The 17,500-nt window shown below is 47.6% G+C and overlaps 2 protein-coding genes across 2 annotated transcripts in view; one reads left to right on the forward strand and one right to left on the reverse strand.

The window, feature by feature from the left end:
• TRABD (TraB domain containing) overlaps positions 1-17,500 on the reverse strand; it is a 197,447-nt gene that overhangs the window by 30,086 nt on the left and 149,861 nt on the right. The window lies entirely within an intron of this gene.
• The window catches only part of LOC147014851 (ATP-binding cassette sub-family D member 1-like), a gene marked incomplete at its 5' end in the record, with an annotated part of 33,386 nt that continues 15,973 nt past the window's right edge, over positions 88-17,500 (forward strand). Inside the window, 3 exons of the mRNA XM_085850619.1 lie at positions 88-296; positions 4,974-5,119; positions 5,229-5,313. Of these exons, the coding sequence (XP_085706745.1) occupies positions 88-296; positions 4,974-5,119; positions 5,229-5,313 (440 nt within the window). The remainder of the gene's footprint in view (positions 297-4,973; positions 5,120-5,228; positions 5,314-17,500) is intronic.

A 17,500-nucleotide genomic window follows, 5' to 3' on the forward strand; every position in this document is an offset into this window, starting at 1 on the left:
CCATTTGTATGTGAACACTTGAGTCATTCTGATAGTGTTGACTTTGCTTTGTGCCTACTTGTACTCTTTGCTCAAACACAATGCTGAACCTTGCTTGTGGCAGCCATTGCAGAGTTTCACAAGTACCACATTATTCCTGTCCCACCCAAGGTTGATGAAGGAATGCACCTCCTGATTACAGGTCCCAATGGCTGTGGAAAAAGTTCATTGTTTCGAATTCTTGGAGGACTTTGGCCTGTCTATCGTGGGATCCTCCACAAGCCTCCACCTGAACAGATGTTTTACATCCCACAGCGGTAGCTAACGGTTGAGAGTTGTGATGGAAGAGGTCTTGCCCTGTTGAGCTAATGATACTTAACAGCATAACACAAGGTGTTTGCTTAAATGTTAATTTGGCAAGGCCATTGATGCAATTGATTCTGTTGTTTACATGAACATAAAGAGGGATAAATGAGACAATGGATTGATTAGGGGGCATTACGATGAACAAAACATCAGTTTTATGATTATGGAGGTTCTGGGGCAAAGAACTTCTGAGACACTTCCACAAATCATATAATTACCAGTTTAAGTCGCTTTCACCAATAATTACCAGATTTCTGAGACTAATTCCCTTTGGATAATAGTTTTCTAGACCAAAAAAAAGAGAGAAAACACAAGCAGTTTGAACCAGTTTCGAAGATGCTTTCACAATTTTTAAATTGTTTCCAAAGGATGATTTAAAAAGTATCATAATTGTCTCCTTTATGGCACATTGTCCTTTTTCACAATTTGTTTATTATCCCCATTAAATTAATAATTTTTCACAATTTTCATATTGCACAATATAGAATTAACAAGTACCTTTTGGTGCAAAATTGATCAAGAAACCACTCACTCATTTTCACTTCATTCATTTGGTTTGCTTTGCGCACTTCCTCTTTTTGAATGTGTTGGCTTGTTTCCCAGAACCTCATGTTTTTGTTGCTAAGCATCTTCCTTGCTTCAACCAGACATATTGACAGTTGAGAAATTTTGATGATATGGCAGGGAAACGAGGAATTTTATTTTGCTTTAAAACGATCTATACTAAATACAGTGGCAAAAACTTTATAATTCTTATTTTAAATATCTTTCTACTCTATAAATATGGTGAGTATCGCTCATTGATCAGACTCGGTGGCATAATGGTTGGAGCTTCCGCTCTGAGTCTGGACGGTCGGTGGTTCAAACCCCGTCTGAATCGTACCAAAGACTTAAAAAGAGTGTGCGCTGCCTCTTTGCTTGATGCTCAACAATTTGTTTTTGTATTCAGAGTTGAGGCTCATGGAAAAGCTAGTACACTGAACAGATCAGGATGGAGAGGGAGAGAACGAGAAAGAGAGAGACACCAAAAGTGGAGTTGAAGGACAAAATAGAGGGAGTCTTGGACAATCATTGGGTGTGGGGATGAATTGGGGGGCAGGGGGGGGGGGAGAGGAAAGGATGCATGGGGTGGACAGGATGGGAAATTTAAAAGGACAGAGCATGGACAAACATTGCTGGGAAGGCAATGGCAAACCATCCAGCATAAACTTTGCCAAGAAACTGCTTCAGCAGCACCAACACTCTAAAGCAGGCGTCGGCAACCTAAACCAGGCCGCGGGCCACCTCGTGGGCCGCACCCCCCTCCCAACCCGAAAAAATAACAAACACACCTAAAATCAATGATAATAAATGTAATTGTAAATTGAACCTTAAGACTTGCAGTAATCACAATGTGAAACAATTAATGTGAAGGCTGGTGATTCTTTGATGCAGACAGAGAGTCAATGTCCGGCTTGATGGAGGAGGAGGCCAGGAGGAGGACGTCTTGAAGATGAGTGTCTGTAAGCTGTGCTCTCGTCTTGTTCTTCGTCGGCTTCATGCGACTGAACAGCTGCTCGCAAGAGTATGTGGACCCGAACAATGAAGCCAAGCGCAGGGCCTCCCTAACAAGAGCCGGGAAAGCACTGGAGGCTGAGAGCGAGTGCGAGAACTGCATTGGTGACAAAAGAGCAAACTTTGCGTGGTGGCTCTCTGAGCACTGGAGCTCAATGAGCTCCAGCTGAAGGTCGTCAGCCACATCCACAGAATCCACATCAAAGGGAGCGGAGAATAGCTTGAACTCTTTCTCACAGGCACGCACATCTTTGAAGCGTCTCTCGAACTCGTCTCACAGCTCAGGCAGGGCAGCGGCGTAGCGACGGCAGGCAGCGGGGGTCAGGCGCAGCTCAGCCAATCGGGCGAAGTGAGTGAATTTGTTCTGGTTGAGTTGATGCTCCCACAGGCGAAGTTTGCATTCGAATGCCTTCACGAAGCCGAGGAGGTCAGGTACCAAGACATCTTTACCCTGCAGATGGATGTTCAGCTCGTTTAGATGTCTAGTCATGTCCACCAGGAACCCGAGGTCATACACCCATGCGGGATCCTCGAACTGAAGGACAGGATTGCCCTTCTCCTGCAGGAAAGAAGCCAGCTCATCCCTCAGGCTGAAGACTCTCTCCAACATCTTTCCTCGGCTGAGCCAACAGACCTCGCAGAAGTAGATCAGGTCGCCGAACTCTGCCTCAGCGTCAGCCAGGAGATCGCGGAACTGTCTGTGGTTGAGAGCACGGGCGCAAACAAAGTTCACCGCCCTGACGACGACAGTCATGACCTCCATAATGGTCACAGACTTGGTGCACAGAGCCTCCTGGTGCACCAGACAGTGAAAGCGCTTCACATCCTGCTGGTGTCCAAGGCTGCGCAGGTACTTCACAAGAAGCGCCGCAAAGCCTTTCTTGTCCCCGACCATGGCAGGCGCTCCGTCGGTCATGATGCCGCACATGCGAGAGAGGTCGAGGTCGGCCTCCTTCAGCCAGTCTGTGACTGCCTTGCACACGTCGGTGCCAGTGGTGGTACCGCTGAGTGGGATGAGTCAGATGAACTCCTCAAAGATGACGAAGTCCCTGCCGCCGCGGAAGAAGATTGCAAGCTGAGCCGTGTCCTTGATGTCAGTCGACTCGTCCAAGGCGATGGAGAAGAAGCGAGCGGACTGACACATGTCCTTCAGGGTGCCCCGGACATCGGCGGCCATCTCCTCTATGCGGCGGATCAAGCTCCTGGCAGACAGGCTGATGGCCGCAAACTCTCTCGACTTGTCAGGACACACGTCCTCAACCACGGCCATCATGCACTCCTTGAGGAATTCACCTTTGGTAAACGGTTTGAGGTTGGTGGCCACAAGGTGTGCAACATGGTAGCTGGCCCGAGTGTTGCTCTGAGCAGCCGCTTGCGTCGAAAAGACGCTCCTCTTCATGAAGGCACTCTGCTTCTCCAGCTGGGCACTCAGACGCCCGAACTCTGCCTTATTCTTGTCGTCAGGCAACGCAGCTTGCTTGGGGTGCACCGAAGTGAAGTGACGCTTCACGTTGCACACCTTCATGACGGCGATGGTCTCGTGGCAGATGATACACAAAGCCTTTCCCTTGCGCTCGACGAAGAAGAACGCTTCCCATTCCTTTTTTGAAGGAGCGCTTCTCGTCTAACAGCTTCCTCTTCTTCATAGTGAGGGTACTTTCAGCCATCTGAAACAACAACGAAAAAATATTTAAGACCAAGTTAAGTGGACGAGAAGCGAAAATAATTTATTGTGACGTACAGAGACTGTGATATATGTGGAAGAATCATATGTCCACATATGTTAAATTTGCCGTCGGTTCAGAAAAATGTTTCACGGGCCGCACCTAATGGAAATCCGGACAAGGCGCCGCGGGCCGCACGGGAGGAGCTCGCGGGCCGCAGTCGGCCGCAGGTTGCCGACCTCGGCTCTAAAGAGTAAGCGACATCAAAATCGAAAAATATCTCATTGTTATGTCTCCTCAAAGGGCTTGTCAAAACAAAATTATAAAAATCACATTCAATCATACTAACACAAAAAATACTCATGAGAACTACAATCCTTAGAATTTCTCTTCTGCTCTTCTTGCTCAAAGCACATTAAAAAAAAATTATATTATGAAGGACATATTCAAAGTAAAATGCATAATAAGATGCTTTACAAAACTAAACCAGAGTTGGTGATGTTTGAATTTACAGATAGAAATCACATTTTGTAAAATCTTATACCAAAATATGGTCTAATGAGATTTTTTAAAGTGTTGATATTTTAAACCATTACCTGGACTTAAATTATATAACTTGAATGAAGAAAAAAAATTACGGTCATTTAATGAACAAGAATTAGAGAAAATAAAATTGATTTAAAAGAAAAAAGAAGGATAGAATAAACTGGTATTTTCAATTGCATTTATAAACACTTCCAAGAAAGGTTTGGCTGTTTTGTGTTTTCTTTTATGTAACTTTCATCACGATCAATAATGTTTATTAACAACATGTTGTGATTTGATTCTCATTTTAAATATCTTTAAGCACAGGTACCATGGTAAACTTGTCTTAACGTGCTTGATTGAGCTCCTCCTGAGCCACACATCATTTAAAGATTGTCGTAGTTTTTTTTTTTTTTTGTCGATTACTTGATGTCCCTCCAAATTTTCTGTCCAAGGTTGTTTAAATGTTTATGTCCCTTAAATTCACAGTTTCTAAACTAAATCATTTATATGTGATAATGTATTTTCTATTTGTTTACTTCTTGAATAAATCTTATTTGAAAATGTTCCCATTAAAATACCAGGGTTGTAATTCTTTCCATTCCTTGGTTTGGTGTTGGTTTGACAGCATTTAAAAAGGATGTTTTATTTTAAAATAAAAATTCCCCTGTTTTTTTTCTGTCTATTTTTCTTTATTGCTGGGAATTGGTCTCATAAAACTGGTAATTATTGGTGAAAGTGCCTTATAAACTCTCAATTATTGGTAAAATGTCTCGGAAGTGCTTTGTCCCAGAACCACAATAATCTTACTATTTGTATCACAAAGACAGGGAAAACTGTGTAGATAAAGTGTGGGTCTTATCTAAATGTTGTTATATGTTGCAGACCCTTCATGGCTATTGGAACACTGCGAAATCAGGTGATTTATCCAAACTCCCCAGCAGCTATGGAGGCTCGTGGCTTTGGTGACTGTGACCTGGATGCTATAATGGCGATTGTTGACCTTCAAAACGTAGTGACACGCGAGGGCGGTACGTGTCCTTGTGCGTGTGCCACGGTACATTTGTTTCTTGACACAGTATTCTCTGATGCCGTTATACATGCCACACTTTGTGGTATGTCACGGAATGATACTTGCAGGCTGGGATGCTGAGCGCGATTGGAAGGATGTTCTTTCTGGAGGGGAGAAGCAGAGGATGGGTATGGCGAGGATGTTTTACCACAGGTTGGTTTGGCAGTTGTTTCTTCGATGCATTTTTTTTCAGTGTTTGTTTTGTTTTACTCCTTCGATCCATGACTCCAATATTATATTTTAATCATTGTTTTTATCAAAATGTTCAGATGAAATGAAAGTCTCTTGCATTTTTAAATTGTATTTTATTACTATTTAATGTCATTTTCAAGCATGCACTGTCAAAGTACCTCTCATTGTACGTGCATCCCATAAATATGACATTAAACTCATGATGATTATTATTATTATTATTATTATTATTATTATTACTGGTCTTTCCCCAAGGAGATGTGAGACTATTGCAATGTGTGCATGCATGCGTGCATATATATATATATATATATATATATATATATATATATATATATATATATATATATATATATATATATATATATATATTGTTGTGGTTTGAGGAAATTCGCAAACCACCATTCAGATCCCGTAGGTGAGATGTCTCTGTAAGTACATGTGTAGTTAGCCCCAAACCCGTTGTTTAGAGGGAATAAATGTGATTCATTCGGGCTGCGACCTTTTAAGATAGCCGTTTTTCTGTTCTATCTTTGTTTTGAGCCAATCACGTCTCGGCCGCCATCACACGGCGACCACCGGCCGCAGCGCCGCTTCACGGCAACGGCAACGCCGACAGCCACGGCCTTTGCCTTCACAGCTCGCTCTCGCAGCCATCGCATCACCGCCATTCCGGGCGTCGCCATGGCCATCACCACCACAATGAACCCTCCACCACCTTCACCTCTCCTCCTTCTGCCGCCATTCCCGCACCGCTTGTGGGAACCGAGCGTCGGGCTGTCCTGGCCTCGTGCGGGGCGCGCTGAGCCTCGGGTGCAGAGAGCGGCCTTTCCGAGGGGAAGTCGGATCAGGAATGATACACGCCCACTTCTGTTCCGTCCTATCAGCGAGCACGGGGCAATTTGGCCCCGCCTCCAGGCGCGTCGGAGTGGAATCGATATATGCAGGTTCGAGGATCGGGGGAGGTTCACGCCCACTTTTCCTCCGTCCAATAGGCGGGTGTGGCTCCGCCCCCGAGCCCATCCTGATCCGGAAATTTGCATATGGTTTCTCCTGCCGCACTATAGAGCGCCGAGCGCGGGGCGAATTGAGTCAGTTTCTGTTTCGGGCTCGGGCGAGTTGGAGAGGTGTGGCGGCGGCGAAGTGTGGCAGCAGCAGTCAAGACGGGTCTGGAGGAGAGTCGGTCTGTCGGGGTTCGGAGTCTGTCGGGGAGCTGCAGAGAGGGGAAGCCGGGAACGCGGTCGAGGGCGCAGTGGAGTCGCTCGTCGCGGGACCCAAGCAAGCCAGCTATCCTCTTTCCCCAGAGCATCAACAACCCCCCCACCCCCTGTTTCGCCCCGCGCTGAGATAGTGCGAAAAGGGGGCCCCGTTCCCACCCCATTCCAAGCAGTGCCAACGAAACCCGCGGAGGAGCGTGGAGTCGGGGCACCGCCGCCATTTTGCGGCTCATCACAAGACTGGTAGGCTCCACGCGGTCTCGGCCCCAGGCCCGTCTGCCCCCTTGTCATTGAGGGTGGCCCTTTTCTTTTGCTTTTGAGTATATGTGTTGGCGGCGCCGTCTGTAATGTAAAACTGTGTAAGTGTTACCGTGTGCTCGTGTAGTCGGTAGCAGATCTGCATTGTGTTTCTTTTGTTGCAATTGCTTTTGGTGCATAATTGTTGTGTTTCTTTTACATTTGCTTTTGGTGCATAGTTGTTGTAATTGTATATGTGTGCTTTCCGTTTGCCGCGGAATAAATGTGCCTTATGTTGAACTGTTTTTCCCGTTTCGCTTCCTCTTTTCTTTTATTGAATCTCCATCTTACATCACGTAAAGGGTTGGTCGTGGGCTAAATACGCCCGACAATTAATTGGAACCGTCGAGGTTGACGATAACACCGCTCGGTTATCCCGATAGTACGGAACGGGTCGCTTAAAGTGGCCCGTGTCCGAAGTCGACCTGCGGCGAGGTGCGATCGCCCGGTCTACCCTCCGTGTGGGTACTTAGGTAGGTCGAATTTGGCGAACAACCCTATCCCATGCGGGGGGCCGATTGGCATGATCGTGGTGAGGCCGAAAGGCCCACCCGTGACTAGTTCCCGGCGTTAGTCCGAGAGGGTCACGACGGAATTGTCCGTCCGGTGGGCGACGTGCCGCGATTCGAGTTACGTGGCCGCTCGCACGCCGACGGGCGCGAATTTGCAACAATATATATATATATATATATATATATATATATATATATATATATATATATATATATATATATATATATATATATATATATATATATATATCATTACGGATCCGTGGTGGGGGGTTCTCACCCGAGTCTTGATAGCCAAACGTTACAGATTCGGCGCCACTCTCACCACCGCCATCTCCGGGGTTTATAACGCTGGCTGGCTCGGCACAGGCCTTTGGTCACGCGTCTTCAATCCCGATACCAACGTACCCCTGGACCTTACCAGTTGGGGAAATAGACCCCGGTTACAGACTGGCTTTGTCAGATGCCGAGCGTTTTCTGCCAGTCTGTAACCATTTTGGTTTTATATACCAATCGAATGGATCGTTCCTCGACGCGACACAAATTAATCCAAAGCGGCAACTTCATACGAATCAGCCAGATTTATTGGGGAACATCGGGGAACACAACACAAACAAAATATTCACGACAATGTTTTAATTAATCTATAACCCGTTCTTAACTAGGGAACTACGTATTACGGGTTTCGAGCGGGACCCTCACGAGATTTACCTTAAACAACATGCAGACAAGACATATACAGCATGCAGACAAGACAGAGTACTTGGTGATGTTTCATGGACGAGAGGAAAGTGTCAAAAGCACAAATGTGGCTCGTAACAAGAGGATGTCCATGGATTTGAGCCCCCAAGCTCGAGCACGCCGCGTGGCAAAATGGCGCTTGCCCTCCTTTGTCGCACCGCCCACGCACGCGGCCTCCACGCGTTCTGACCCCGCGTAAGGTCGACGGCACCAGACCGTTAGGTCGATGATGGGTTTCAGCTGGTTTCTCACAAGGTCCAGCATACAAGTCCAGGCCTGGCCTGTTCACCAGGCCTCCTTCAGGAAGCAGATCGCAGACAGACAGCCGTCCCCTACGCAGCAGATCACGACTCCCACCAGTCGTTTCTCATCCAGCCAAGGCCAGACAGACCTGCTGTAGTCCTTTCCCTGCCTTTCCTTCAGTCCTGGCTCGCTTCACCAGGCCACAGAAGGCAGACCCGGCGCGCCCAGGTCCAGTTTCTCTCCCAGCAGAATCACCACTCGCTTTCCTTTTTCTGCTCGCCTCGAAGCCCCACCACGCCTCAAAACCGACTGCAGTTTTTGTACTTCTCCAGTTTCACTTCCTCTTTTCTGGGCCTTGAAGCCCGACTGCTCAACTCCGTCCTCTCAGTTTCTTATCACTTTTTCTTTTTGGGGTGCCCCCCTTTACGAAGCCGACAAAACTCCCCTTAGTTTCACTTCCTCTTTTTGGCCACTCCCCCTCTCAGCCAACTGGGTGGGGCCTCGTCCGGAGAGGGGAAGGAAGAAGAAGAAGCTCTCGGTACACCACCACAGCACGAACAATAAGCAGCCTCTTACATCTCCCGACACATGTAACGTCCATTTTACCGAACAGCCTGGCTAAACATGCATTTAATGGGGGATCTGGGCTAATCCTATATTTAGTAGCATACTAAGGGCCATTTCCGTAACAATATATATATATATATATATATATATATATATATATATATATATATATATATATATATATATATATATATATATATATATATATATCCTGGTGTGTTGGCGCAGTGGTTAGGGCAGCGGGTTGGGATCCAAAAGGTCCTGAGTTCAAGCCCCATTGGGCCACTGAATTAATACACCAGGGGGTTGACTCAGCCTGTCATCCTTCCGAGGTCGGCGAAATGAGTACTAGTGTACTGGGCTGGTATATACCCCGGTTAAAATAGGTGTACCATATCCCTGTGTGTCGTAAGAGGCGACCAGGGTTGTGTCAGGAAGGGCATCCGGCATAAAACATGTGCCAAATCACTATGCGGATCATACGGATGATCCGCTGTGGCGACCCCTAACGGGAGCAGCCGAAACACACACACACACACACACACACACACACACACACACACACACACACACACACACACACACACACACACACACGCATTTAAAGGCCATTTTCCCAGCTAAAGCGGGGGTTAGACTTGCGGGCCCCATGACAATCTTCTCCACTATACCCTGTTTTGTGCATCTCCCCTTCTTAATCCCCTTGCCCACATTTCCTCTTACACCACATTTAGCCAAGTTTTTCTCGGTCTTCCCCGTCTTCTACTTCCGACTACACTCATTTCCAACACTCCTCTCACCCAGTCACTTTCATCCTTCCTCAACACATGACCCAACCATCTCAACCTGTTTCTCTTCACAACCTCCATCACAGACTCTATTCCCATCATCTTCCGCAAGTCATCATTTGTCTTCCTCTCTCTCAACGATACTCCACACATCCACCGAACCATTCGCATTTTCACCCTTTCCAGCCTTTGTTGCTGCTCCATGTTCAGTACCCATGTCTCACTCCCATAAATCATCGTACTCCTCACACATGAAGCATACACCTTTCCCTTCAGCTTCGACACTCCCCTCTTTGTCAGCACGCCACTCAGTTCCCGAAACTTCTTCCATGCACATCTCACTCTAGCAACCGTCGAAGAGTCTGATCCACCTTCTCCATTCAGCATGTCTCCGAGATAGCAAAATGTTTTCACCCCTTCCAGCTTCACACCATCTCCAAGATCCAACTCAACAATTCCTTCATCTGCTGCTCCCTCGATGCACACCTTACACTTGAATGTAGCTGCCACACTGGTTAATGACCCTCTCACCCCACTACATTTTCGATGAACCCATTCAGCACACATTGTACACTGAATGGAGTTCACTCCGACACCCTTCCTGCACACACAGCACACGGCCACTTCCCAGTCCTTTCCGCCACACCACATGCTTTACCACTTGCCATCACCTTCGTCTTTCCGATATTCACCTTCAAACCTTTTGCCTCCATACATTCCTTCCACTTGTTCATCTTCTCCTTCAGTCCATCCATACTCTCTGCAATCAACACCAGATCATCTGCATGCAGCAGCTCCCACGGTAAACCCTCCTTTACCCTCCGAGCCAGCACCTCCATCACAACTACAAATAGAAGTGGACTTAGTACCGACCCCTGTTGCACTCCTACCCTCACCTCAAACTCACCACTGTTCCCATCCTTCGTCCTTACAGCTGTGCGTGCTCTCTCGTACATGGCCATCACTACTCTGATCAACCATTCCTCCACTCCTAACTTCCTCAATGCCCATGCCATTACTTCACGTGGGACCCTATCAAATGCTTTCTCCAGATCAACAAACCCAAAAAACAACTTCTTCCTCTTCTCCATGTACTTCTCCTGCAACTGCCTTACAATAAAAATTGCATCTGTCGTTCCTCTTCCTGGCATAAATCCAAACTGCATTTCGTCAATCTTTACCTTCTTCCTTATCCTCTTCTCCAACACCCTTTCCAATACCTTCATTCCATGCTCCAATAACTTTATTGCTCTATAGGAGCCACAGTCCAGAGGGTCACCTTTCCCCTTGTACAGAGGGACGAGGGTACTCAGTTCCCAATCCACTGGAATGCGGCCTTCTTTCACCACCAGATTACAGATATCTGTCATTCTCTTCACACCCCCAACTTCCCGCTGCCTTCAACATATCTCCCACAACTCCCGTCGGCCCTCCTGCTTTTCTACTCTTCATTGCTCTTATAGCTTCCTCAACTTCCTTCTCAGTTATCTTCTCTGCTGGTCCTAAAACTGGGTTACTCTCTGTTTCTATCCCATTCATTTTCTACATTCAACAGCCTTTCCATATATCTCTTCCATCTTCCTTTAATTCCATCTGAATCCACAACGATTTGTCCCACTTCATCCTTCAAGCAACTCACCCCCGTCACATCAAATCTCTCTCTCGCTATCTGCTTTGCAATCCTGAATACCGCTCTCTTACCCTCCTCCGAATCCAAGCGTTCTCCAAACATTTTCCTATGGGCCTCCTGCGCCTTTGCAACCTCTTTCTTTGCAGCCTTCTTGGCTTCCTTATAACTTTCATGTGCAGCCTCTTCTTCCACCTTATCCTTTGCCTTTTGCCATTCCTTGAACTTCTTCCTCTTCTCTTCAATCGTCTTTCCAACTTCATCATCCCACCACCATGTTTCCGAGTGCCTCGGTGGTCCTTTTGTCCATCCACATACCTCACCAACGGCTCCCAATAGACTAGCTTTCATTGACATCCAACCACTTTCAAGCTCAACCACATCATCTTCAACCATACTCAGCCTCTCTCTTAATGCTTCCTTCACTGTCGCCTCTTTCAACCTCCACACCTTCATCCTCGGTTGGTACTTCACCCGCCGAATTCTCCGCGCACCTTTCACCCTTATATCGCAGACAACCAGGTGGTGCTGCGAAACAGTCTCCTCCCCTGGGATCACCTTTGTGTCCCGGAGGTTTCCCCTATCTCGCTGACGCACCATCAGGTAGTCAATGGTTGTCGTTAACCCACCTGACGTGTATGTAATAAGCTTATTATTCGCTTTCTGGAATTGAGTATTACAGAGCAACAAATCAGCTCCATCAGCAAACTCCAAGATCCTTTCACCTTCTCCATTTCTCACACCATATCCATAACCCCGATGGACTCCCTCAAAACCGTCTGGACTCCTTCCCACATGTCCATTCAAGTCTCCTCCAACCACAACAACTTCCTCATCTTTCACATTTTCCATCAACTTCTCCATCGCACACCAGAACATGTTCTTCTCTTCATCGCTTCGACCGACCTGTGGGGCATATCCCGAGATGACGTTCACCAAGAGATTTCCGATCACAATTCTCACCATCATCAACCTTTCACTCACTCTAGTCACACTCACTACACTGTCTACAAACTCCTCAGAAAACATTACACCAACACCATGCACGCCTTCCGGGCACCCTTGCCACATAAACTTGTACTTCTGCCCCTGCCTTCCCTTCACCATTCTCACACCACTTCCCTTCCACCGTGTCTCCTGCACACAACATATGTCCACTCTTCTTCTGACCAATGTTTCAACCACTTCTCCAGATCTCCCTGTCATTGTCCCTACATTCCATGTACCAAACCTCAGAAACCGATCTCCACGTGGGGCATCAGACGATTGGTCATCATAAATGGAAAAATTTCCTCCCTTGCTTCGATCGGGTTCCCCATCTTGAGTTTTAACGAGAGGGGGTGAGGACCCCCACGGGGTACTTCGGGCTGTACCCTGCCCATCAGTTGTACTCATCATGGTTTCCTTTTGAGGCGATGTTTTTATGGCCGGATGCCCTTCCTGACGCCAACCCTTTTAGTCGCCTCTTACGACACACAGGGATACGGTGTACCTATTCTGACCGGGGTACACACCGGGTGTACACACACACACACACCCCGAGCAGCCGAAAGAAGAAGATATATATATATATATATATATATATATATATATATATATATATATATATATATATATATATATATATATATATATATATATATATATATATATATATATATATATCTAGCGGTTCTCAGAAACTCATGCATCCACTAGATAGTGGTCCCAAGACAGTTATTCCATTATTATACATGTAGATAGTCCCTTCCCTTTTGTCTAGCGGGACAACAGGGCATGTGTTGCGATGATCTCATAGCTGGGTTTGCTTCCATCATTACTTCTTCATTTCGTCCCTACTCTTCTTTTCTGATTATTCCTGAGGTAAATCTGAGCCACGTGCGCCTTCGCTGTGAGATGGGTCCTCGCGGATGTCAGCGCGTGCGGTGCCACTGCGAGGAAACGATGACGTGCGAACATTAACAGTGCAGAGCCCCCTTTCCCATGCGAGCCCTCAACCCAACATGTGCGGCGAGTCATACAGTGCACTTGGCAGTTCGGGATTATCGACTCGAGCTTCCGATGATCTGGGGAAGATTGCCGGTTGCATTAAAAAGGCATAGGAATGAATATCTCTGAAGAGGCTGCACGAATGGTATTTTTCACAACACAGGAAACACAGCCAGCACGACGCCCACGCTGCACGGAACGCATACGGAGGCCGATAAAGGCGACTCTATGCCACGTTGGGCAGGATGCGAGTGTCCGAAGTAAAAGCGGCACATTCCTTTTCAACCAAATATCTGATACATATTGGTGTTTGCCCCGCGCGCACGCCAGCAGAATCGGGCGAACGCGAGCACTGACCACGTGGGCCATGGGGGATCTGTGCGAAACATGCATGGATTTATCCATAACAATGTACCTTCGTCCCTCGCTGGCAGCAGCGGATTCCCCACGGATGGTGAACGTGTTCTCGTCTCTACGGCCAGTGAAGCTGCGATCGAGTAGGGGAATGTTGAACAGTGCGGGCCACGTTGGGGCACGCAGAGCGAGTGCATTGATCATCGCTGGTCGGACGCCCGAGCGGGCATGCGGGACCCTCAGCTGGTCATTCGGGCACGGCCCAGGGTTTTTTGTGGGACAATTCACGCGCCAGGTTCGGTGTGGGCGATTCGTGTCGTGTCGTGTGGTCGGAGCGGAATATTTTCGCTGTCTGGGATGACCTTGCCGGAAATGGAGTGTTGCGGTTTCTGGCCAAAGTTAGCGGGCCACGTAAGGGGTCAATCCAATCAGAACACCCGATTCAGGTGATGACGCTTCACTTCGGGGTGGCCCCCCGCCCCACACTGCGAGTCCTACAAGGTCGGAGCGGTCGTTCCTCCTCTCTCTCTTGTCTCTCTGCCCGACATCACCACAACCTGCCTCCTGCTGCTTGGACTCCGCCTCCTCATCTCCGCCCAAACGACGTTGACCCCACCCGCCTACCTGGTCCCGCCTACCACTCCATCCACGCACTCTGGACTCTGCCACTTCTCCACTCAAGCCCCTCCTTAACGCCCACGGTCTCCACACGCGCTGCTGAAGCCAGAGACAACGGGCCAGCTGTCGGGTAAAGCAACATGGAGCATCCCCCCCCCCGGAAACATATTGGTGGCGCATTTGTGCAATCAAATAAAAAAGGTACCGAGATGGTAGCCTCAACTCCTCTCCCTTCTTGTTTCAATACTTTCTCTTCATCGGGTTGTGTGTGCGTGTGTGTGTGCGTGTGTGTGCGTGCGTGTGCGTGCGTGTGCGTGCGTGTGCGTGTGTGTGCGTGTGTGTGCGTGTGTGTGCGTGTGTGTGTGTGTGTGTGTGTGTGTGTGTGTGTGTGTGTGTGTGTGTGTGTGTGTGTGTGTGTGTGTGTTGGTGCCTGTCTACTTAAGTAAGACTGCAGAAGATCATTATTGTTTTCATTATTATTGTTGTTATTTTCGTGATAAGTTTGCTCTGTGTCTCCTTTTGTAAGTTGCCTTTATATAAATTATTAGGAATGTTCCTAGCTCGTTTTTGTGGTTTCTTTCATTGATCCAGCATGGTCCGAATCCTCGCTTAACCGGGACTTTATTCCCAACGATCCGTTCCTTTTCGCCGGTATGTCCTTGGCAGTGTTGCTCGGCTGCATCCGAGCCGGTAAAGTGATCCGATCCGGTAGAGTGATCCGGTTCGGACAAGGCGTACCGAGGGCGTGTACCCCGGTAATTATATCACTTGATTAGGTAACCCGATTAACCCATAGACGGGAGGACCCTAGGTCACGCGGTTGAGTTATTGGCGCCCACGGTCGGTTAAGCGACTCGCCGTATCATGGATTTATCCATGTGCGACGGCCTACAATTTCGAGGAGTCTGGTGGGAGCCGAGATAGCTTTCCCCCCTCGTGGTTTTCTCACCCGACCACCGGCCTGCAACAATATATATATATATATATATATATATATATATATATATATATATATATATATATATATATATATATATATGTTTTTTTTCTTTACAAAAGTTTTGCTCTGCAACCGCTTGGCCAATAACGCTTTAACCATAGGAGGGACTCCCCTTGGAGAATATTTTATTGCTAACTCTGATGTGATAGTGTTGCGGGGCCGGGTGTCGGCGATGAGCACGACCACTAGATGAAGCAGTAGAGTCGGCTCTACCGATCGCCCGGAATTGAGATCGTACCTTTTCGGAAAACTCCGGAAAAGTACGGGTCCTTATTGGACCGAAGTTCGCCAATATTCAGATCACGTGGGGTAGGATCGATTGCCAATTTCAATTTACCTAAATACCCACGTGGTCCAAACTACCAGGGAAATTCACCCTCGACGGCTCCCGTACGGAACGAGCCACTTAGCGTACTCAAACCGTGTGTGATCCGAGCGGTTTGATCGCCGAGATCCGTCGGTCCCAAATATCCCGTTACAACGGCAACAGCCCAGCTAATTTTCCCAACACGCAGCACGCTAAGTCAGTGAAGGAATAGACATGAATGAGCTGAAAACATTTAACAATTGGGGTATTTATTCACAATTGGGGAATGAGGGAAGCACGCAAGAGCAGAGTTAAACCGAATATTATTAAAGGCACATATGCAAGGTATGTACAACAAGAGCACTTATACAGTTCACTACTTAGCCGACGGGCCCATGGACACACACATGCACACACACCCAAATCATCGGACCAAATAGTGTTTAATTTGACCTCCAGCCCGGAGGACAGCTGGGCTGAAGACCAGGGTCTGTCTTGCACCTGTCCACCTCGTGTGGTCTTCGTGTCGACCCGGGGACCAGCGAGATGAGAGCTGAACCTGGACACCGGCGAGCGACCCTTGCGGCGACTGGCGTCGCTCGAGCTCTTGATCGTGATGAGGAGGACAAACACGACGACGACGACCAGGACCAGCTACTGCCCAGGCTCCAGACCAGCAGGAGGAGGAGGAGGAGGAGGAGGAGGAGGAGGAGGAGGAGGAGGAGGAAGAAGACACTCGAAGACGCTAGGAACACGAACCAAGAAGACGCAAGAACAACAACCAATTTCTGTCTCTCCCTCCCCTTTTTATTCCTCCCGGGCGCGGCTCGTTCACTGCCAGTGGGGGCTGTCGAATTACCTTTCTTGGAGTGCCCAAGTGAATTGAAGGGTGGGGCCCGACCTTTCCCCCACTTGGCGGGCTGCCAAGCGAATCGGTGGGTGGGGGCCCGACCTTTCCCCCACTTGGCGGGCTGCCAAGCGAATCGGTGGGTGGAGCTTGACCTTTTCCCTACTTAGCACGTGGAGAATGCCCGGGAGCAGAGGATTTCTCGTCGTTCTCTGCAGAGCCGTAGTAATCCGTTGTCTCTCCATCATTGGTCGGGGGGTGTGTCGGGTGCCTTGATTCCCCGCCCCGTCCCCGATCTGCCAAGGATTCGCAAGACGTCGGGCCTTCGTGAACTCCACCCCCGTTTGTGCTGACACGCACGTGAGCGATGGTGTTGGTGGGAAGAAGCAAGATGAAGGTGAAACGATGCTGGCGTTGTTGTAGTTGTTGGTGGTGTAAATAAACAAAAGAAAAACCCTAACTATCAAAATAACGATGCAGCACATTTACATTTAATCACCCATTAAACAAGGGACGGGACCTCAACTGAAAACACGTACTTACTGATATAACTGCTCTATATGACCTGTATGTTGTGTGCGATAGGTTTCCAAATCTGTAACAATAGATCACATGGTATGGCAGTCAAATTGGATTTAAGGAAAAAATTTGGACATTTTTCTCTGAAACTGCTCAACAGAAAAAATTGAAACTTGGCATACGTCATCAACTCCCATGGGGTTGACACAGTCGGGTGATAATGATGACGTCATCGGTGAAGTGGTATTCCAGTCATAATTGGTTGAATTGAAATATTTATCCAAAAAATCTGAAACTTCTTCAATCTGATCTATGATCGAATAAAATGGATGACATTCATAACCAATGCTAAGAAACTATGTGACAAAATGGAGTGCATGGATGATACGGGTATATGGGCCATAATCGTAGTTTGTTTCATTAATGATGGTAGATTTGTTCAGAATGAATGCAAGAGGCGAGACTATGCACTGTGCGAGTGCCGTTCTATTTATTAAAGAAATCATTTTTCTTAAGACCCCT

Source organism: Eptatretus burgeri, chromosome 13 (genome assembly GCF_056783735.1).
Source record: "Eptatretus burgeri isolate ZD-2024b chromosome 13, Ebu_testis_v1, whole genome shotgun sequence".
Taxonomy (NCBI): Eukaryota; Metazoa; Chordata; class Myxini; order Myxiniformes; family Myxinidae; genus Eptatretus; species Eptatretus burgeri.